The sequence below is a fragment of the Chrysochloris asiatica genome, unplaced genomic scaffold (genome assembly GCF_000296735.1).
Source record: "Chrysochloris asiatica unplaced genomic scaffold, ChrAsi1.0 scaffold00005, whole genome shotgun sequence".
Classification (NCBI taxonomy): Eukaryota; Metazoa; Chordata; class Mammalia; order Afrosoricida; family Chrysochloridae; genus Chrysochloris; species Chrysochloris asiatica.
This window is the reverse complement of record NW_006408523.1, coordinates 13,340,353-13,363,927: the sequence shown is the minus strand read 5'-3', so window position 1 is coordinate 13,363,927 and position 23,575 is coordinate 13,340,353. Positions and strand designations below refer to the sequence as shown.

The window sequence follows — 23,575 nt, the reverse complement described above, 5'->3', positions numbered from 1 at the left end:
TTCCTGGAGTTGAGGGAACCCATGCAGGCCATTTGCACATAGGTGTCCTTTGAACCTTGAACTGATTCCTTGCAGTCCCCATCAGGGCTCACAGCCTCCTAGTAAGTAGCTCTCTGTTCTTTTGGACAATGGTCTGTGTGCAGCCAGTGTTGAGAAGCAGGAACTCCGGGGTCTGAGAAGGCTTCCCCGTGTTTCCTGGATACTCTGAAACCCTGTCCTGTGCTTGGTGTTGTCTCCTGAAAATGAATTAGCAATCACCTGTGTAACCTGCTTCCATTGCCCCTTCCCCATACATCTGGGTTGACAATGTTGCCCAATTCGAATTGTATGTACTCATAGAAAGGAGTCCTGGTGTGGCGCTGTGGGTTAATGCGCTGGACTGCAAAGTTGGTTTCAACAGCAAGGTTGGCGGTTCAGGCTCACCAGATGCTCCTTGGAAGCCCTCTATAAAGGGTCACTATGGGTTGGAACCGACTTGATGGCATTAACAACAGTAACACTCATAGTATTACTCATGCATTGTTGCACATATTTTTGGTGTTTCTCTGTGCCTTTAGGTTTTTGGTACCCACTTCGATTCCTGATATTGGTAATGTGTCCTTTTTATCAATGTTTCCAAAAACTACCTATCTCATTGATTTTATTTTTGTTTCAAACTTCACTTATTTCAGCTCTTTACGTTGATTATTCCCTTCCTTCTGCTGGCTTTGGGTTAGTTTGCCTTCTAGGTTCCTGAAGTGAGAGCTTCCATTTTTTTATATGAAACATTTCCTTTTCTCTAATGCATGCATTTGGATTCACACCTTTCCCTCTTGACACTGTTTATTTATTTCCCATCAATTTTGCATTCTTGCTTTCATTTTCATTCTGTTCAGTGTGGTTTCTGATTACTCTTGAAATTTGTCTTGCCCCTGGTTCATTTAGAAGTGTGTTTAGTTGCAAGTCTTCAAGTGTTTGAAGACTTTCCTTTATGTCGCTGATTGCTAGTTTGAGTACATTCTGGTTGGAGCACATACTGTATAACACTTGAAAAAAATGTATTTCTGCAAAGTTGGTCAATGTTGTTGCTGAGTTCTTACAAATCCTTGTTGACCTTTGCTTTGTTGTTCTATCAATTAGAAGTCGATGTCTCCAACGACAGCAGTGATTTGTTTCTCTTTCTAGTTCAGAAAATTTCTGGTTCCTATCTTTTTGCAGTTCTGATGTTTGGTGCATATACCCTTAGGATGGTTATATGTTTTTGGTGTAATGTCCCTCTCTGTGTCTGGTCATTTACTCTGAGGTCTCCTTTATCTGATTGTAGTATAGTCATTGCTGTTTTCCTTTGGTATTTGCATGATATTTCAGGAGTTTGAGTGAAGTGTGTAGTTTTACCTCCCCTTGTATCCGTTTCCCACTCCCTTTTTAAAATAGAATTGTCTGAATGATTTCCTCTAAGTACATTTAGAACCACATCAAACCGTATCGTGACGTTGCCTCAACTGCAACCATGACACAGAAAGTTCAAGAAAAACCTACTCTTGAGACCCAGATTTTTGCTGATCATGTTCTTTTCGTCTTGATGCTCTAAGATTCCTTTATTTTATTTTATTTTATTTTATTTTTATCATTTTCTTTATGTCTAAAGAACTTCCTGTAGCCATCCTTTTGGGGTAGGTCTTCTGGTAACAAATTCTCTTAGTTTTCCTTATTTCCAGAGTATCTTGATGGCTCTGTTAGATAAGCACTGAACTGATAACCACAAGGTTGGCAGTTCAAACTCACCAGCTGTTCCAGGGGAGAGAGATAAGGCTTTCTGTACCCATAAAAACTCAGAGACCCTATACAGGGTCGCTGTGAGTCGGAAGATGGCTGCAGGAAGTTCTCAGACATAAAGAAAATAGTCAAAGAATGAATGTGAGAGACCACGAGAGAAGAACCTGATTTGTTGTTATCATTGCAGTTTATGGTGGGGAATATTGAGAAGGATCATAGACCGTAATAACAGTAAACAAATCTGTCTTGCAAGAAGTACAGTTGTAATATTCCTTAGATGCAAGGGCAGCCAGACGTCATCTCACAAACTCTGGGTATGTTATCAGGAGGGTCTAGCCCCTGGAGAAGGACTTCATTCTTGGTAGAGGGTGAGCACAAATGCAGAAGCCCTTTAATCATGTGATTCACACAGTTGCTGTAACAATAGGCTCAAACATTGCAACAATTTGTGAAGATGGCACAGGACCAGACAGTGTGTTGTTTTGTTATCTAATGGGTGGCTGTGAGTCTGAACTGACTCCTTGGCATCGAACATCATGTGTGTTAGGAACTAAAAGAGGCAGCCAGCTGGCACTAATGCGGCTGAATAAAACACACATTCAGAGTTTCTCCACTCGTTTAACAGGTCTGATGATCTTTTCTCAAACGTACGTTCCCTTCCAATATCGCTTCCCTAATACTTTTGACGTGTTACTAGGAGAGACCCGTCCCTGGAGAAAGACATCATGCTTGGCAAAATGGAGGGTCAGCGACAAGAGGAAGACTGAATGAGATGGACTGATACAGTGGCGATAGCAGTGAACACAAAGGTAGCAGTAATCGTGAGGAGGGCGCAGGATAGGGCAGCGTGTTGTTGTTTTGTGCATAGGGTCACTGTGAGCCCAAACTGACGCGACCTCAACTAACAAGAATTGCTCAGACACTGTTCAGTGCAAGGTGCGACCTCAGTTGTACACTACCTAGACTTAGGGTTCTCAGGACTTGGTTGTTGATGGGCTATTCCTTGCAGTCATGAAGATGGTGCAGAACTGAGCAAGGTTGAGTTTGCATATACATAAGATTATCAGGAGTCAGAGCCAACTCAATGGCAGCTAATGACAACAAACACAACGAGACTGAGATGTATTATTTTCCAGGTAACGTTACTGTAGGGTAAGCACTGGACCGCAAGCTTGGTTTGAACTGCGAGACTAGTGGTTCAAACTCACCTGCCGCTCCTCGGGATTCCTATGCAGGGTCGTGAGTTGCCAAAGTTACTTCAACACAAGTTTTTCTCTAGAAACTATCTTATGTTACTTTGTATAGAAAAAAAATCTGTATCGAAGTTAAATGGCTTTTAATTGACATTTGTTTACCTTCAGGGTCAGTGCTAAGCATCTTCTACCTGGAGCTGATTCCTCTGTCTCCTACTCTTGTCCTAAATGAGGGTTGGCTGCTTTCCACACGTAATCTTATCTGATACAGCATCTGTACAATTGATCATTTGAGAGATCAAATGACCTCTTCCTTGATTTCATATTTATCTTTCTACCTGATGACATATCTAATGGTTTATCCACGAAAGAGGACTAGGAAATTCAGCTGAGTGACCCGGGAGACAGGCTCTTACATCCACCCCTGGGGATGTTACGATCATGGTTTATTACACTGGGCTTGGGTGTTAAGACTCAGTCATGGCTAATTGAAACCAGAACAGATGTGAATTTTTAAAAATATGGGTGAATCAGAATGATAAACCAACCTGGAAAACTCAGAGGTCCAAGTCATGGTATGGGAATCTCTGAAGAAGCATAGTGAGCCCTTTCAGAACCCTGATGCTGAGATTGGCTATGGAGAACGGCCGTGTTCAAACTGCCGATTTTGAGCAGCGGTCTTTGAGCAGCGCGTCTTTGAGCAGCGGTCACCACCTTTGAGCAGTGCATCACGGTTTGCTGAAAATCTGCGGGCAAGAGATTTAGTTGCTATGCACCATGCACACTGCCCTGCTAGCAGGGATTTCGGCTGTAATTTTCCCCTTCCAGTTACACCTACTTGCCCACGACTGAAATGGTTCTAAGGCATGCAGTAAACCCCGTGTCAAGAACTTTCTTAAGCTCTAAATTCAGATGGACGGACGGCTGGCCAAATGGGCCATCACCTCTGGTAAATCACCCTGATTCATCACCAACACTCTTATCCACCTACACAGTATAGTCTGGTGGGGGTAGAGTGTTTCAGAGATGCCCAAAGATCCACTGCTACTAGCTGCTCAAGATGTTCACAGTTCACCTTTTCCTATATGTGTGTGTGTGTGTATATATATCGGGATATTTGCATAAAAATACGGGAAAATACGGGAGCTGGTTTTCCTGCTAGAAAGGTTTCAAAGGATTCCTTTTTGCATAATCATTTCAGAAGGGAGAGGTGATACTGAGAACGGGCTTGACAGCCCTTAACAACATTCTTTTACACATATATATAATTTTTTATTTTTTTGGACAACTCCCCACCCTGCTGCTATTCTCATAAGTGTGTAATGCAAACGTTGTATGGGGGGGGGGCACGTTACTTACACAAAGAATACTGTATTTCGTTTCTTGTAGAAAGACTCTTCAAGCTTCCATCACTGGGACTATTTGGGACTGAATGGCAAAGACTTGATTCACCTGCTGGGGACACTGGGCATGAGAGGTAGGCCCTGACACAGGTACAGTGTGTGTGTGAGGATGTGGGGCTGACCAGGCAGCGCTGGCAGTAATCATGGCCACCTCATCCTCAAATAGTGATCTCAGAAGCTGGGAGCCTAGCTGTAGTCACAGAGGTGATACGATGCCCAGGTGTGCCTAGGTATACCGGACTAATGGGTACAACAACACATGTATCCAAGTCCTCCAAAAGATCCGACCCTAACCCTGCCTTTAGAAACATGGATCATAAACACACACAAAAGCAGAAAAACGGGTGTAAACAATTCCTTAGGGACATACCTCACCTTCAACAATTACCAACATTCTGACCATCTTGTTCCGTCTGCCCATCTCTGTCCCCCGGCCCCTGCTTTTTGTCCCAGGTTGTAGGTAATAGCAACCTCAAATAAATACCCAGCATCCACTGCCAATACAACCAGCAATGTTATTTTTAATACACGTGGTACAGATTGTTTAATTACAGCAGGGCAGTGATTCCAGTTAAATAAAATTAAAATCCTTTATTTCCCCAAATATAAAATTACTCAGTTAATGTCTTCAATGAAAATAAAACATGTGGACGCTGTGTGTCGAGCTCAGCATTCACCACGGGACTGAGGATCCACCAGTTACATACTCCATCACTTTGGCAAACGGATGACATTTTCAAAACAGTTTGTAAACCTAACATAGCAAGACTGTATACATCTCCATATTGCACTTTTTCATGTACAAGAATGAAACAGTAAAGGCAAATGGATCTTGCATATACCAAGAACACAGATTCGTCACAAACTTAATGCAGAAGCTGAAGCGGGTAGTAAAAACGTATAGAAATGGGACACATCTGTACAGGATGCCGAGACTATATGATAACAAATGATATGTACATCACTTTGCCTTACCTCTTCCTGTTGAGCATAATTCTTTTTTTTATTAATACAGGCCTTCCTTTGGTTCTAAACCACTTGGCTAGTGTTAAGCTCACATAATTTCTTAAGCTTCTGTATTTCGTAAATGAAGGTGAGTGAGTGGGTATAAAAGCACTGAATCTACAGTCTCACCAAACAAAAATTACATAGCAGTCAATTCCCTTAGTCATCCAAAACGAGTCACAAAAATAGTTCTTGTATTCAACCTGAATGGGCCTCAGGGACGGAAAAATATTTTCAAGATTTTCCAACTGAGCCTGGAGGCAAAAAGGCCGCCCCAACCTCAATATCAGTGCTAGTCTTTGCTATTTACATCCCCCGAGGCGTTTCTGTAGGCTGTTTCGTCTACTGCTACTCTGTATGGAAGAATAAAACTTTATTTATAGCGTGTCCACCACATACCTCTGCTAGGACACTATGAAAACTTTAAATATTGCCAGTGAGATTTAAAAAACAATAGGTGCACCCTCTTATTAAGTCTATAGGAAATCTATGAAATAACACAGTTCCTTATTTCATTCTCTCCCCTTGTGCTCAGCCTTCCCCGGGTCTGGTACGAGCCCAGCGGTTAGCTTTGGAAATCAGCCTGAGTTTGCAAACGATCAAGTGAGTCCAGGAGGCGTGATCACACCACCGAAGATGAGCTGGTCATCCCATGAACCATTGTGCTCGTTGGAGTCCCACTGATGGCATTGAAGATGTGAAGGGAGTTCGGTAGGACGTTTGACTTCTCCTCCAGAGGGTAGATCTTGAGACACAGAGATAAATGTCACCCAAGCGTAAGGTCAAGACTTCTCAGAGCAACTTAGTACCCTAAAATTGTAGCTCATCCAGTAAACAGCCTTTGCTGTATTATAAGTAAATGGAGACCCTTATCTAACACGTAGACGAGGGGGCTTCAGAAAGTTTGTGGTGAATTTCCATGATTTCTTAACCCCATTTTACCATGGACATTTTGAAGCCCTCTCATACTTTCTTTGGACAGGACTTAGCCTCATACCTTGACTATGTCTTTTTTTTTAAATGTTTTATTGTGAATTATGTGATAGTTTACATGGGAGAACATTAGTTTTACATTCATTTTATTATTTATTGTTTCATTGCCATAGTTACAATCCCCTCCATGCATCACCAACCAACCAGAGGGTATACACTACAAGCCTGCCCCCCAGTTGTCAGCACACAGCCCCTCTCCCTCTCTGGGTCTAAAGTCCCCAACTGCTCCATCTCTCCACATCATCGTCTCTGCCTCCATCTCTGGTGTTACTATTTCTCTGGGTAGGGTCCCGCACTCTGCTCTTCTCCCTTGATGGTCCCAGGGACCTCTGCTCCTAGACTGCAAAGTTAATCACTCCCCTCCTTGCTACAAAACGTCTACCTTTACATTTCCAACCCTCACAAGCAGTCCTGATAACATTTATTCACTATTGTATCACAGAGACCTATCTGCATTTCATTTCATCAGCCCCGGTTAGTCAGATTGAATACTACACACTGGAGATTCTACCTTCCTCCACGCCCTTTGGATCTAGGTTCCCTTTTGAAAGCTTGTAAGCCAGTCACTTCTTGCCTTTGTAGCTCCCGCTCCTCCTCCCCCATTTTGGGTAGCCAATGTCCAAGTTGCCCATCCCTGTCTACTCTGTGTGTGGAGGGGGTGTGACTATGTCTTCTTAAATGAATCTGAAGTATTTGTTTCTCTGCCAGCTCCTTTTCTTAAGATTTTATAGATTTTCATTCTGGAACGAGTAGTTACCACCCAGTGGTTTCTGTAAGACTTGATCTCTAGCCAGACAGACACTCACTAGAACATACATAGTCTAAGTTAGTCTATCCAAAGTCCCAACCCTTCTGCTTAATGATTTTGCTGAATGATTAAAGGAGCTGAATCCTCAGGATTGTTGGGCGAATGGGGAGTTGATTAGAGCACAGCACACTGTATACAGTGCCTATCCATCCACTCTGAAAACTTCCCCTTGTTAGCCCAGTTTTTCTAGTGGCAAATGTTGGCATTCTTGGTAAAAGATCTCTGTTCTAGAAGACTTTGGAAGTTCCTTGGAAAAGACTGTTTCTCTAATGATCCTCCCTTTTCTATATAATCATTCACATGGTCATTTCTTTAGATTTTTCGATTTTCCTAGCTTCCTAAATGTCCAGAAGTGGGGAGGGCTGTTTCCCATAGCACATGCATTGTCACTCAGCGATGACTTGGCATGACTCAAAAACATACAATACTGACATTACCATTCCATCTGAACACGTTAGCATGGAGGGAAAGAAAAAAAGCAAGCGAGTTAAGGCCCAGACACTTATATTCTAAAATCAAAACGGACCCAAATAGTTGGAAAACCAACAATCTTAAGAAACAGAGAAGGGGGCTTCAAAAAAAAAGTTCATGGAAAAATAGAGATAATGGAATTCTTTCTAATTATAAAGACTGGCACAAATAACTACTTTTATACAATGAGAACAGAGGTTTGGGAGAAGGCAGGTTGTTATAACTTATTGGGAATAAACCAAAGTCAAGGCCATCAATTCTGTCTCATAGTGACCTCAGAGAACAAAGAAGAGCAGCTGGTCAGTAGTCCACTGTGCTCCTTTTAGGGGGGAAGGGAGGCTCCCCACTGACAGGCACTTAGTACCCTATTCCCCCCATGACTACTGAACCCACATACACTGCTGCTCGCTTATTTAGTTCCTCTCAGCAGCAGTCATGAAGATGCCCAGAACACCAAGGAAGGGAGAAGCAGTAACCATGGAGACACTGGGGCAGCCCGATCTTTTAAAATGGCAACAGAAATTCCATTCACGGGCAAACCCTTTCTTTTGATGGTGTTTACATGGGAGAACATCAGGTTTGCACTCATCCTGTCATATTTCGTTTCAATGCACTGATTACAATCCCCTCCATGCATCACCATTCAACAGTATTTACTTCTGTTCCCTCTTGGTTTTCTTCTTTTGGACGTACACAAAACCACTTAGGAATATTTAATCATTTAAAAGACCCAAGGGCACATTCTGCAAGCCTGCCTACTGGCTGAAACCCTATTCTTTCAAAGGACTGGATACCTGCTGAAAGCTGGAAGAATAATATCGGGGTTTCTTTTTCCTGTGAGGAGGTAGGATGTCAAGATTAGTGTAAAGGAGAGAGAATACATCCACCCACCTCTCTGAGCCCAACAGTGAGAAGGGGAGTGCTGCTGTCTAGCTACTTTAGATTGTACCAGACAGGTTACGACCTCTAGCTGTTCTCCAAATGACTGTGTGGTATTCTGCAATCGAATTTCTGGACACTGAATGGGTCAGCTCATCCTAGGGTGTCATGCACATTCCCCAAATTAGAAGAACTCCCCGTTGCCGGAGCCAGTGTGGCACTTACCTGCTCGTGCATAATTTCAGAAAGCTCTTTTGCCATTTCCCTGTAGTTGGCCTTCATTTCTTCCTGATACTCTAGTTGGTCCTCTTTAATCAGACGTTCATTTACTGCTAAGGCTTGACCACATGCTTCCACGAATTGTCTGAAATGGTACCGAAAAGGGAAGTGAGGCATACTGAGAACAAAGGATGCGTCCAAGTGGTAGTAGTATCTGTTTGCTGGATAATCACCACTTGAAAAAAGACAAGATATTTTTAGCATGCTTTACCTGAAAACTTCTTTCAGCAACTTCACTTTATTGTCAGGGTATCGTTTTGTGTTTGTGTCATCTAAGAAAGCTCGGGCGTATGCCAGCGGACCAGCATTGACCTAGAGAAACAACCGAGACTTAATGCTGCTTATGTGAATTAGTTATGACCCCTGCCCTTGAAGAAACAGTAAATAAACATTATATTAGTTTGTTGTTGTTATTAAGTACCTTCGAGTCAGTTCAGACTCACAGCAATCCTGTGTAGAGTTTTCAAAGAGCAGCTGGGGAACTTGAACCTTGCAGTCCAGCGCTAACCCCATACCAAGACATGCCATTTAATTTTTATCGTATCACCCTATCATGTAGAAAGGGTACTTATAATGGTTCGTTTCATATAACAGGGAACAAGTGCTTGGCAAACACCTGGTATCAAATCCCAAGTCTTCCAACTTCAGGTTCAGGATTCTTGCTACGGAATCTGTACTATACTATTAGTACAAAATTTAAAAATAGTATATATGCCAATTTTTACTATGAGACTAAACAGTCAACAATTACTTTGAGAATGTTTATGCATAGGGATTACTGAACGAGAACCTAAACTCTGCGTAAACTTCACTGAAAACAAAATAAAATGTTATTCAAAACAAAAGAGCAATTGAGGGAGAAATACTTAGGTTTACAAAACTAGTCGGAGACTAATTCACCACTTCTGATACTGGACAGAACAACTAGAAAGAAGATCAATGAAGAAATTCACTTTTTGAACCAAATTGTTAACCTAACATCTGTAGATCATTCTGCCTAATAGACCATATCTCAGGGCACCAAGCAAACCTGAAGAAATTGAGATCATACAAAGTATCTTTTCTGATCCAAATGGGATAAAATGATTAATATATCTTTTTTAAAACCTGGAAAAGACACAAATATGTGGAAACTAACAAACTAACACTAAGCACTCAAGTTCAAATTAAAAATCAAGAAAAAAATATTTAGAGTTGAATGAAATAAAAATACAACATACCAAAACATGGGCTGCAGCAAAGGCTATGCTTAGAGGAAAATTGATAGTAATAAATGCCTTCATTAAAAATGAAGATACCAAATCGACAGCCTATCTGTACAACTTGAACTAGAAAAGGAAGAGCAGTTCAGCCCAACGCTACCAAAAGAAGAGAAACAATAAAGTCCACAGAAGAATAAATATAGCAAATAGAAAAAAAATGGTATATATATTTTTCATAAAACCAGTAGTTTTATGAAAAGATCAATAAAACTGCCACACCTTTTGGCTAGACTCACAAAGTAAACGAAGATGTAACTATCTAAAATTAGAAAGGAAAGGGCTAATTACAACTGGCCTTCAGAAATGAAAAGGATTGTGAGGGAATCCTGTGAATAGCTGTACACCAACAAATTACTTAATTTAGAGAAAAACTGGATGCATTCTTTGAAACACAGAGTTCTGATATCGATACAAGATGAAATAGATCTCAACAAGGCCATAACAAGTTGGTAAAAATAAGAGATTAAGTTGGTAACCAGAAACACACCAGTCTAGAAAGTTCCTGGACCTGTCAACTTCACTGGGAAATTCTACTAAACATTTATAGAAGTGACTGCAATCCTATTTACCTTGTCAACCAACAGGTGGAAACAGGTCCTAACTCCTTCTATAAGGCTAGCATTTCCCTTGACACCAAAGCCAGTCTCCACAGGGAAACAACAAATATCAGTTATGGTCATCTAGTTGCAAAAATACCCATAGCATACTGAATCAAAAAACATAGTAAAGGGATTATAAACTATGCTCAACTGTGATTAAGCCTAGGAATGCTGCAAAGGTAGTTCAAAATCAGAAAATTAGTTCAGGTAGTATGCCGTGTAAAAGGAAAGGACCACCTATTACCTTAATTGATGTAAAAAAGGTATTTGATAAAATTCAATCCCCTTTTTATGATTTAAAAAACGAAAACAAGGGAGATACCTCACTTTCTCTCACTATTGCTGTTCACCATTCTGGAATGCAAGGAAGGAGCAGCACTCTCCCTCATCACAGATGACCTGATTTTACACAGAAAAAACCCCAACGGCTATCATAATAAAGGAGTTGCGGGGTACAAAGCTAACACACACAAATCAGTTGGCTTTCTACATATTGACAATGGGCAAGCTGAAAATGAAATGAAGGAAACATTACGTTTTCAACAGCATCTAAAATAAAAAGGGACTCATATGTCAGAACATATGGGAGGTGAAGAGAGAAAGGCCAGACACACTGGGATGGGGAGGAAAATGTTCCAGACGTTTGAGAAAGGACCGTGTGACTATTGCCTGCTTTTTCCTGGAAGGTACAGTGGGCTTGGGAAGTCAGAAGTCAGGGCAGTGTGTCTGTCTTTCCTGCTAGCGAAGCAGCACAGTCTGTGAGCTTGTTCCCTGCAGTGAAGGACCCACACAGCAGGGCAGGAGACACGACACCAGAGGTGGGAAGGCATAGGGTCCCCAGTGCAGCGTTCAGGTAGAAGCTCTGGAGCACGAACAACCAGGCATCAGACTTGGTGTGAGGAGGAAACCACGTTAATAAGAAAATGCAAAGACGAAACAAATCTACAAAAACATCCTAAGAGTGACTAGGACACGACTGTGGAGGGCCCAGAAGGCACCCTGTCCTGTAAAACACAAATACGAGGGGACTTAAAGAAGTTCGTGGAAAAATTCCATTATTATGTTTTGATTCACTTTTTCCACAAGCTCTTTGAAGCCCCCTGGTATACAAAGAAAATAATAAAATTAATTTTCTGCAGCTGCAATTTTATACTGGTGTGCCCACCCAGGAAACAACATTTCATTGTGTAGTTCTGGCTTTTTAAGATGACTGGGCATTTAATCAGACTCTAAGGTCACCGTCAAACCTACAGAGCACATTTTGCCCTTTAGAAGACTCAACAGACTGACCCAGCCCCACCCTTGAGCTGGAGTTGCCTGGGTCACCGTGGTTTTGTTTTTAGCTGGCCTCTGACCCCGTTACGTAATCATTCACATTGTGGGACTTATTCTGGTACACGAGTCTTTGGCGCTTTGAGGACAGAGACTGGAAACATCTGCAAATACTTTGGTGGTGAGTGACATTTAGAAACAGGTTAAACAGTAAACTACCATGGGCCATGAAGTGTGGATCTTATGAAAAGTTGTTCAGAACCCGAAACAAAACAAATTATGTCTTACACTTTACATATAACTCTCATGAACACACCCTTTAGATTTCAGAAAGAGAAAAGAATGGGATATAGGAAACTACATATATGAGAGGGCTTTAGAAAGTTTCTGGGAAAATAAAATGAGAAGATAATAGAATTTCCCCACAAACCTTTTAAAGCCCCGTTGTACGTGTGTATATAAGTATGTATAAATGGTGCTAGAATTATTTATATACACTTAAAAGTATCAAAGCAAAAGGTATACTAGTCATTGCTGTTAAGTGCCATCGAGTTGGTTTTGACCCATAACGACCCTGTATAGGGTTTGTGAGGAGTGGCTGGTGAGCTTGAACTGCTGACTTTGTGGCTCAAACCAACTTTTAAACCCAGCACATTCACCCACAGTGCCATTAAAAGGGGGTGATTTAACATTTACCTCTAACTTCTGAAACCATGATACCTTAAAAGACAATTGTTATTCCAACAGCAAATGCACAAACAGAAAAGTGAATGTATCATATAAACACATAGCTTGATGAGTTTTCACCAACTGAACACATTTGGTTCTGTAAACGTAGGTCAAAGATGATCTTGTCAATAAATGGTGAGCATTAGAGAAAAATGTATCTTGAACGCTTTTGGGCACCCAGGACAGAAATCCACTCCAGATGGAGTGCAGATCTACATGCTAATCCTAACAAAGGAGGAAAACCTTCAAGAGCTTAGAGTAGGTGAAGATTTCTTGAAAGGACACACATACAAAATGCTACCTATTGAAGCAAAAAGTGATTAATTGAGTTAGTCAAAAACATATTTCTGTTCTTCAAAAGATACCACTAAGAGAGTGAAGCTTTAGGTCTAGGTTCTGTCTATAAGGCAGTCTTATTTATAGTGGGTAGGGAGCTCTGGTAGTGTAGTGGTTACGAATTGAGCTGCGAACCGCAAGGGTCAGCAGTTTGAAACTACGAGCTGCTCCGCAGGAGAAAGAAGAGGCTTTCTGCTCCTGTAAAAATTTACAGCCTCAGAAACCCTGTCCAGGGTCGCTATGAGTCGGAACCGACTCCAAGGCACACAGCCACCAGCCACCACACACTTTATATTTACAAGTATCTTGATGTTTCCAATTTGGGACCTACTTACATACTTGCCATGAAGTCCTTTTTGACTCACAGCGACCCTACAGGACGGATTAGAGACTAAATCTTTATGGGAATTGCAGCCTCATCTTTTTCCTGCAATTAGAGACCCAGCCTTCCTTCCATTATCAAAAAGTCCTGTTCATCTGGAGAGCTGTCTCTTGAGGCTAGCAGAGTTTAGTGAGAGTAGACAGATCTCACCGGTGGAGGCCCCATGGCTACCCTACCTCTGACTTGACCGTAAAAACACAGGGGTGGTGGAGAGTGAACTGGGGCTCGCCTGGTAAAACCCCAGAAGCTAGAGAAACTAGACTTCATAGTTCTGAGTCTTGACGTTTCCCAGACTCACCTGGACGCTCACACTGCCCTGGAGCTTGAGCTGCAGTTTGATCATGTCCACCTCAGCCGAGGCGCACAGCTGCCGTAGCTCGGCCACCTTCTTGCTCATCTCGTCAATGGCCACCTCGATGGGGTTCAGGTCCGTGTGGTGCTGGTACATGACAGGTATCCGCTTCTTCACATACGGGAAGCAGTGTATTGCTGTGGTGGCGTGAGAGCTAGAGTTATTTGCCAGCTTTACTTCATAATCAAATTGGTAGCGTATTACTAATCATAGCTAACGATTATTGCCGAGGGCTTACTATGCGGCCAGACACTAGGCTGAGCATCCTATATGTATTCATCAGTCCTCTCAATAAAACTAAGCTTACTACTCCCTTCTTATTGATAAAGAACCCGAGGCCTGCCAAAGAGACACTAAAATTGCTGCATTCATTGTCTTCATACAACTTTGCTTAGGGACAGTTTTTGAAGAGGACATTTGTCACCATTCCCAGTTTAATCGTCTGATCCTAACGCACCCCGACTCGACAGCACTTAACAACAAATGAACCCCACCCTTGTTGCGATGAGAACTGAGTGAGCTAGTAAGTATAAAGTGGCTTTGAAGACAGAAAAAACATGAGCTGTTTTGAGAGATCACCAAACAGATTAAGTTCAGAAAATTCATTTTCTCACCCAGGGCAACTCAGATGGTATATACACAAAGTCTGCACAGATCTGAGACGATCAATAACCCATGAAAAAGTGTTCTGAAGAGAAGTATTTCATGAACCAGAAATTTGCAAACTGAGGTACACTAAGAAAGGTATTTAAAAATAATTACACAATGAATAAAAAAAAGAAAGAAAAGAAAATATTGATTTGTTTTTTACAAAAACCCAATAGATACTGTTTTCACATAGTACATGAGCTATCAATACCAACATCAAAGGGTTAGTTTAAAAATGAAAACAATAAACAGGTTCTCATTTGATTTTGACATTTTTATCTTACTGCTGTATGCAACATCTAAGTATCTATGATATTCTCATTTAATACATATTTACTAATTATTAAGTACCACCAAGTTGATTCTGACTAAAGTGACCCTGCTTAAGGTTTCAGCTGGTGGGTTTGAATTGCTGACCTGTGGTTAACAGTCCACTGCTTAACTGATTTACTGTTAAGTGCCATTGAGTCGGTTCTGACTCATTGTGACCCTGTGCAGGGTTTCCAAGGTTTTAGATCTTCATGGGAGCAGAAAACCTCATCTTTCTCCCATGGAGTGGTTAGTGGGCTTGAACCACAGACCTTGTGGTTAAGACGATACGTCCAGTGCACTCCCTATTAGATGTGTGAATAGATATGAGGAAGCTTAATGGAATTTTCCACGAACTTTTTCAAGCCCCCTTTTACGCTTAATACAATTTTATTTTGCTATTGTGGTTGACTATACACAGTGAACAGTTTCTACACGGATCCTTCAGTGGTACCAACTACATTCTTCCAGATGTGGCACTGTCTTTACCTTCCTTTTCGGTGTTACTCCGTCCTGGTTAACATACATGTACTGCTCCCAAACGTTGAACCTTAATTTTTAACAAGCAGAAGTAAGTTGGGAGTGCTTATGTTCGACTCAATACTATTTAGTAAGTGGCTGGGGGGACTTTACTCAGGAAGGACTTATCACAAAATGAGAAACCAGAGTCAGCTTCCTGTAAAACACAAGGTTCAGTGGTGCCAACCAAAGGTCTAATCAAAGCTAGAAACAATGTTCAGCCGAGGCACGCTCATTTGTCACCTCCCGTTCTAGTCTCTAAGTGTTTCACCAATTAAAGTTCAAGGGTTCACCTTGCACATTTCTCTCTGGTCCTCACAGACACCTTGTTTAAGTGGCAGGACTGAGATCAATAAATCCCTTCTGCGCTGAATGTGGCTTTGACATTGTGGTAAGAACTGGATGTTGCTACTTTCCACGCAGAAAAACGATCATTTGACTCTAGCTGTAACTGCATTTGGATAGACTGATGAAGGACTTTGGAAATGCCTACAGTTGTGTCAAAATGCATGCCGTCAGCAGCATTACAGAACACCCTACTGCCGTTGTGTGGTATCACCCTTATCTCTGAGAGGAAACCAAACTCCAAGGGTAAGGCTCTAAGTGACCTGTCCAAGGACTATCCGGATTCCACTCTGTCCAGTTTCTGCTCTGGTGAATAATCACAGGGACAGAAACTATCTGCCATTAAGGCCAAGGAGAGGTCCAATACTAAGAACACTCAGAGAAAACGCAGAGTTCCTTCAGGAGCCTACCAGGTCCCATGTGACTGGGGAGCCACCACTAGCCCTCTCCTTCCACCTTCCTGGCTGGCCTCTCTCTTTTCCCTCACTTTGTTCCAGCCACGCTGGGCCCTGAAAGCATTGGGCATGCATGTCCGTGCCTTTTGTCTCTGTACTGTTTTTCTCCTGCCAGATACATAGGCACGCCTCCTGGTGTGGCGCTGTAGGATAAGCACTGGACTGCTAACCACAAGGTTGGTAGTTTGAACCCACCAGCTGCTCCTCAGAAACCTTCCTCTACAGGGTCACTATGAGCTAGAACAACATGGCTCCTCAGTGAGACCCACCCTGCCACTCATTTATAGGGCCCCTTTCCACTCCAGCCTCATCAACTTGTTTTATCTGTTAATACTTCAGAGCGGGCATCAGAAAGTCCATGGGAAAACAGAATTGCAAGATAATGGAAGTTTCCCCACCAACTTTCTGAAGTACTCTTGTATCTGTTTCCAACGAACGTAAGGTACATTTATTTACGCACTGTTACACTTGCCTGTCCCCTCTTTCTCTGGCATAAGGTGCAGAGGGCACGAGGCCTTTGTTTACCTAATAAACGGCACTGGAATCCTGTGCTCAGAGCATCTTGTTGAATTACTGGATATAGACTGCCTTAATGATGGAGTAAAGAACAAAGGGATCCAGGAAAGTGGAAAATTGATACTGAGTAAGCTGCTGTGTTAGTAATAAACGCTCTCTCGTAATGACTTGTTGTCCTTTAGGAGGAGAATGAAGAAGACTAGATGCCTGTTAAGTGGGGGAGAATGGTGATCTGGTGAGCTTGACTATAAAGTGTGATTGTTAAGCACCGTAGAGAAGGTTTCGACTCATAGCAACACTGTGTAGGGTTTCCAAGGAGTGACTGGTGAGTTTGAACTGCCGACCTTACAGTTCACACTGGTCTTTTGTGCTCCAGTGTTTATCCTACAGAGCCACACTGGGACTCCATACGGTCTAGTGCAGGGGAGTATTTCCAACCTGAGTCCATAGAAAGATGGGAGCCTCACCATGCCTCAGGTGGTCACAGAATAGTGCCTAGGAAGAAGCTTGATGACAAAAGTCCATAAAAGAAGAAACAGAATCACATCAGGGGCAAGCTGATAGAGTTCTACCCTAAGGAACGTGGAGGTGGTGGTGTGGTAGCCAGGAAGAGTAACCCTTGACCGGGTTCAGGGTGGGGCGGGCCAGGACTTTGCTATAACCTGGAATGCCAAAGGGCAGATCTGAAGCAATGCAATGGAAGACCCACCAAGGGGATTCATAACCTAAGGGGAAACACTTCAAGTTCAAAGTCTTTCTGACAGTGACCTAGTCTGTGTATCTTTAACTAAAGGTCAGAGTTTGCATACTTTATTTTTAGTAGCACTTCTATAACCCCTTCTCTAATTTTTTTCTCTGATGTACAGAAACTAGTCACTTTTAAGTAATTTAAGATCTTTCAGGGCAAAGGCTACATCCTGTCTGGGTTTTGTTGCGCCATAACCCCCTACTATTCATCATCAACCTCCACAGGCAAGGAGCTTAGTGATAGATGTTGTTTGTTATAGCCACTGTCCAGTCAACCCTCAACTCAAGTGGACTGGATCATTGGGATCTATCAGGTGTTCATTAATTTCTCAGAAACAGATGGCCAGGCCTTTCTTCCTATTCTTAAAGAGAGACAATCTGGAAACTCCACTGCTGAGATTCAGCATCATGGCCAGCCTCCTCTGACAGATGAGTGACGGCTGCCCTTGTCTGGTAATCAAGTCAGGACCTCCCTCATTGAAGGAGAGCACTCTACAACTGACTACACCCAGCTCCTAGCAGAACAAGTGCCTCTTTGCTCTTCCTAGTTAGGGTTACATAGTGGTATTATTGGACAAGCAGATGATGCCACAGTTCCCACTCTGCAGATGAGGAAACCAAGGCATAGTGGGGATCAGACTCTGGGTCTGTGGGTCTCCCTGACGCAGACTTCTCTGTTCCCCACTGTGCCTTCTAAGCTATCAGCACACGTGCCTACTTGGCCTCTGGTCCTTTCAGCCCTTCTGTTCTGGCACACACAGCTTGATCCATGTCCTTTACAATGTTGTTGTTGTTGTTGTTGTTGTTACACTGTAGCTCTCATGAACAGGTGGCCAGGGAAACCGCCCTCTGGTAACTATCAGTGAATCAGTATGTGACCTTAATGGAACCACTGACTCAACAATGAACTAGATGTATTCGAAGCGATTTGCAACTTGAGCATGTGTCAGAATCACTTTGTTCAAACTCAAACAGCCCCAGTGGTGAGGATTCGGTCAGCCTGGGGTAGGGCCTGAGAATTTTCATTTCTCACAAGTTCAAGGGTGATGTTGGTGCTGGGACAACCCAGGGGTAATGAATGACTTCAGTGATCAAAAGCGAGCAATCCCAGCTGGAGAGATAAGCACTGAACTGGTATCTCCACAACATGACTCAGCCCCCGCCTTAAGAATCTGCTATGAGGGGTACATTCTAGAAGCTGTTTATACCCGGGAAGGGGCTCACCTTTCTGAGGATGGGAGGTGTGCTATACAAATGTGGTTAGTCTAAGAGCAGGAGTAGGGACTTGTTAGGTGCCATCGAGTCAATATCCAGACATGTAGAATTACAATTTAAAAAATTTTTGTCTTAGAACCCTTATGTTGTTGTTATGTGCTGTGGAGTCGGTTCCGACCCATAGTGACCCTGTACAGCGTTTCTAAGGCTATAAATCTTTACGGGAGCGGAAAGCCTCATCTTTCTCATGAGGAACAGCTGGTAGTTTTGAACTGCTGTGCCTGAGGTTCGCAGCCTGATTCGTAACCACTACGCTACCAGAGCTTCTTCAGAACCCTTAAAGGAAGGGTCAAAGTCTCCATGGAATATGCTGCTGTGGGCTATGCTATAATGATATACACACACAGGAGGGTCTTCAAAAAGTCTGTGGAAAAATTCCACTTTCTATTCACTCTATTTTTCCATGAATTTTTTGAAGCCACCTTGTGCATGCACACAAATACACCTACAATGTATGTTACTGTAAAGTGTCTTCAAGTCAGTTCTGCCTAGTGACCCTGCACAGGGTTTCCAAGGTTGTGTATCTTTGCTGGAGCAGAAAGCCTTTTCATCTTTTTTCACTTGGTGGGCACAAACCACCGACCTTGTGGTTAACAGTCCAGTGCTTATCCTAGACAGACACCTCACATTATTATTTATTTCTGCTAACAGCTTTACTGAGAGGTAATCTAACATGAACGTAGCCCTGGTACACAGTGGATGACGAGCTGGGTTGCTAACCCAGTTTGAATCTAACAGTTAGTCCTCGGGAGGTTTACAGCAGGGGCGGGGAATGTCCGGCCCATCGGCTGTACGAGGCCCATGAAATCATTTGGTTTGGCCCTGTCAAGGTAACTGTATCACAATGTTGTTGTTAAGTGCTGTCGAGTCAGTTCTGACCCATAGCGACCCTGTACAGGGTTCCCAAGTAGTAGCTAGTAAGCTTGAACTGCCGACCTTCTGGTTCAAACCGATCTTGCAGTCCAGTGCATTATCCCACAGTGCCACAGCAGGACTTCAGCCATCATCAGGGATGAGTTCATTAAATGTTTAATCAAATATAGCAGGCTAATTTTTAAGTTGGTAATTTTGTATGGCTCATGAATGATGTTACAAATTTGGCAGAAAAAAGGTTCCCCACCCCTGCTATAAGGTGTTCTGGTAACGTAGTGGTTATGATTCGGGTTGTTAACCTCAAGGTCAGCAGTTCAAAACTACCAGTAGTGCGGCAGGAGAAAAATGAAGCTTTCTGCTCCTGTAAAGACTTACAGCCTCAGAATCCCTGTGCAGAGTCACTATGAGTCAGAACCGACTTCACGGCACATCACCATCGTGACCACCCCAGCTATCGACTCCTGGACTTCGAGCCACAGATCAGCAGTTCAAACCCACCAGCTGCTCCTTGGAAACCCTGTATGGGTCGCTATGAGTCAGAACCAACTCCTCGGCATACAACCACCACCAATTAAATTATGAATTTAACGGTGAGAGGCCGGCCTCATGTGGACTTCTTCCCCCTCGGTGGTGGGAAACCAGGAGCCTCTGACACACCCCATACTTAAACTGGCTTCCGTCTCTATTCTTCTCAGGTCTACAGCATGTTGTATTTTAGCCTACCCCAGTTTACACCACTGACCCTGACCTAGGAGTGGATGGGGCGGGCTCCCCTCAAGAACGTAAAGATCACTCCCACAGGATTCTACACTTGTTGGGAACTGGAAAGTGATGGCAAACCCTATTTCTGCCAATGGATTATTCATTGTCACACAGGGACACATGACCAACTGAAACCTTCAACCCTTTTTATATATTTCAGTAGATTGCTGGTGGTGGCTGTCTGCCTTGGAGTCAGTTCCAACTCATAGCGACCCTGTACAGGATTTCCAAGGAAACCATTTATTTTCAAAACAGTGTTTGAAAAGTAGAATGTGGCAGGCTTCTGGCAGTGGAAGAGCCACTATATAATAGGGGACCATACAGAGTCCTGGGGTGGCGCTGTGGGTTAATGCTCCAGGCTGCAAAGCCGTTTGAACTGCAAGGTTGGCAGTTCAAGCTCCCCAGCTGCTCCTTGGAAACCCTATACAGGGTCGCTATGGGTCGGAACTGACTCAATGGCACTTCACAACAACAACATACAGACTTCAGAAGTAGTCAACCAACTGAAATCTGTATAAAACTGTAAAAGCTTTCTGGGGAGATGTGGACCTATTGTTTTCCTAAGACTCTAAAAAGGGGTCAGTGACTTTATATGTAAGATAGGAACGTATAGTCTTAATGGAAGGAAACAATGTCAACATTATCAGCGCAGGAAGTCTGTCTGAATTTAAGAACAACGGCTGAGTAAGGGATCACCGTGGGACACAAGCGGGTAGGTGGGGAAGCCAAGTGCACTCTAAGGCCCTCCCAAACCTAAAGGCCTATTCATTTGTTAGAAAACCCACTCAGAGTGTCCGGTAGGTGAGGGCAAACCTGTGAGCACTGTGCGCCGCTTGCATTGCTCCTCCACGCCGCCCTGTCTCTTTCCTGTCTGCGTGAAGGGCATCTCAAACATGAAGCGCCGGATGTTGTGTGACCTCTCAAAGTCCGTTTTCCTTTCTTGCAGTTCTTTTTCATCAAAGAATGGGGTCACGTGGGTCACCTGGATATACGCATACTTGGAATCCAGATCCTTAGGGTTGACCTTCAAACAAAGAAGCAAAAGTGAAGACAGGTGCTGCTTACAGAAGTCTGTGAAGCCTGTGAAGGTGGGTTTTCCACCTTCCTTTTAAGGGTTTTTGAAAAATTAAAAATCGTTGAAAACTTAATAAATATCTTCCTACTAGTAGCGTAGTGGTTATGAGATGGGCTGCCAAATTCAAGGTCGGCAGTTCGAAACTACCAGCCGCTCTGCAGGAGAAAGATGAGGCTTTCTGCTCCCGTAAAGATTTACAACCTCGGAAACCCTGTACAGGGTCGCTGTGAGTTGGAACCAACTCTGCGGTACTTACCAACAACAACAATATTCAACAGTTGTTAATGTTTCATTATATTTGTTTCAAACACACGTGCACGTTGTGGATATACGTAAGTACTTCAGAATGGCCCATATCGTAACATTTCAGTTGGTTATGTAGAACAGTGTCTACATAACCACAATATGGTTATCATGCCTAACAAAATTAACAATAATTCTCTAATACCAATCCGTACATAGTCTTCACAGACATTTTCTCAAATGTCCCCAAATGTCACTTATAGCTTTTATGTTTGAACTAGTCTCTAATCAGTGATCACACTCTATATATTTTATTTGCCAAATCTCTTTAGTTTTGCTTAATCTACAAGTATTCCCTACTATTTTTTAAAGAGACTCAAGAGAGTGAGTTGTTTTTTTTTAAGAAAATTAATTTTCATGGTTCTAGACTTTTCTGATCATTCCTACACTGTATTTTTATATATTTCATTAGGAGAGGAAACCATTTCTGTTTTAAAACAATGTTTGAAAACTAGATCCCCCAATCATAATTCCTAAAGCTCTAGATTAAATAATCTAATTTAGGTACAGATTAAAAGACTATATAGATTTATTACCTGATTAACTCAATGCAGGAATGCTTTAGAAACTATTTCATAATAGGAAATGAATCATAGGCACTTTTCACATAGAACAAAAGCTAATGATTCAGGTGACAAATCGATTTTGCACATTTGAATTATATTTTGCTTTTGAGAGCTGTAAATGGGCTGAGGAAGAAACAGCCATGCAGAAAGCTCTGAAGACTAGACTGGGATCAGGGCAGACAGACGGATGAGAACAAGACAGCTTTACTGTTCTCAATGTAACATGCGCAAGTACGCTCTTTACTGAGATTTTTTGTGTGAAGGAGGATGAAAAATAGATATGAAGGAGCCTTAAACTTTAGAATCTAAGAAAATAAATTTACCCATGAAGTGATTTCCTTTTCTAGCCAACCATAGGAGGGAGCATGGTGGCTCTGTAGGATAAACACTGGACTGCTAACCATAAGGTTAGCAGTTAAAGCCCACCAGTTGCTCCGAGGGAGAAAGATGTGGCTTTCTACTCCTGTAAAGATTTACAGTCTCAGAAACCCTTTAACAGGGTATGTATGATTCGGAAGTAACTCAATGGCACTTAACAACTACAGCAACCAACCATTATAACTTAAATTTCCTTAGTGGAAACGATTTTAAAGCAGTAAGAGTAAATGAAGCCATTAAGTTATTACTTCTATTTTTCTCCCCCAAAAAAGTCATCTATAAAATTGTAAAATCATTATAAAACAAAACAACAATGACAAAAAACAAAACAAAATCCATGATCAATGATCAATTCCAACTTACAGTGATTCTACTGGGTAAAGTGGAACTGCTTTATAGGGTTCTGAGGCTGTAACTTTTTACCAAAGTAGATTGCCACATCTTTTTCCTGCGGAGCAGCTGGTGGGTTCAAACTGCCGACCTTTGGGTTAGCAGCCAAAGTACCTTAACCACTACACCACGAGGCTTCGTATTGAAATGCTGTTGCAACAGGGGAGAGTCCAGATCTAAGTGAATTCCACCGCTGAAACAGAGCAGCAGCGAGGTGGGCTAGAGGAGAAGGACTAGAGGTTATAGGTGCTCATCAGGAAGGTGGGGAGTTTGCAATTAGGGCCATATATGGTTTGGCATGCTTTCTGTTGTGACTAGGCCACCTGGATCCTATAAAGGGTAGAGGAGAGGGAAGGACATGAAGGAACGCCCCATAGCTGGATGTAAGAGGAAGGCCGGGGGCGGGGGCCAGCGTAGGAAGTCTGACTGAAGTTTAGTTAGAGGAAGGAGAAGGCTGTCTTGGTTAGAACCTTGGACCTTCTCTTACAACTCTTCCAGATATCTGGACTCAAAATGGTATCTATTTTCAGATATTATTTTATAAGATTGTTGTTGTTAAATGCCGTCAAGTCGATCTGACTCAGTGATCCTGTAAAGGGTTTCCAAAGAGTGGCTGATGGGTTTGAAGTGCAGACCTTGTAGTTAGTAGTCTAGTGCTTGTCCTATAGCGCTGCCAGGGCTCCTTCAGAAAGGAAG

The 23,575-nt window shown here is 42.5% G+C and overlaps 1 protein-coding gene across 4 annotated transcripts in view; it reads right to left on the bottom strand.

Annotated features, from left to right (window-relative positions):
- Positions 1-5,789: 5,789 nt before the first annotated feature.
- Positions 5,790-23,575, bottom strand: part of DOCK9 (dedicator of cytokinesis 9) — a 372,149-nt gene continuing 354,363 nt past the window's right edge. For 2 of the 4 annotated variants that reach the window (XM_006831978.1, XM_006831979.1), the window contains exons 49-53: positions 20,981-21,191; positions 13,665-13,855; positions 8,998-9,098; positions 8,733-8,871; positions 5,926-6,101 (exon numbers count right to left, since the gene is read on the bottom strand). In XM_006831978.1, the coding sequence (XP_006832041.1) occupies positions 5,979-6,101; positions 8,733-8,871; positions 8,998-9,098; positions 13,665-13,855; positions 20,981-21,191 (765 nt within the window). In that variant the 3' untranslated portion in view covers positions 5,926-5,978. Of the gene's footprint in view, positions 6,102-7,594; positions 7,603-8,732; positions 8,872-8,997; positions 9,099-13,664; positions 13,856-20,980; positions 21,192-23,575 lie in introns of all 4 variants that reach the window. The other 2 variants (XM_006831981.1, XM_006831980.1) reach the window with 2 other exon arrangements.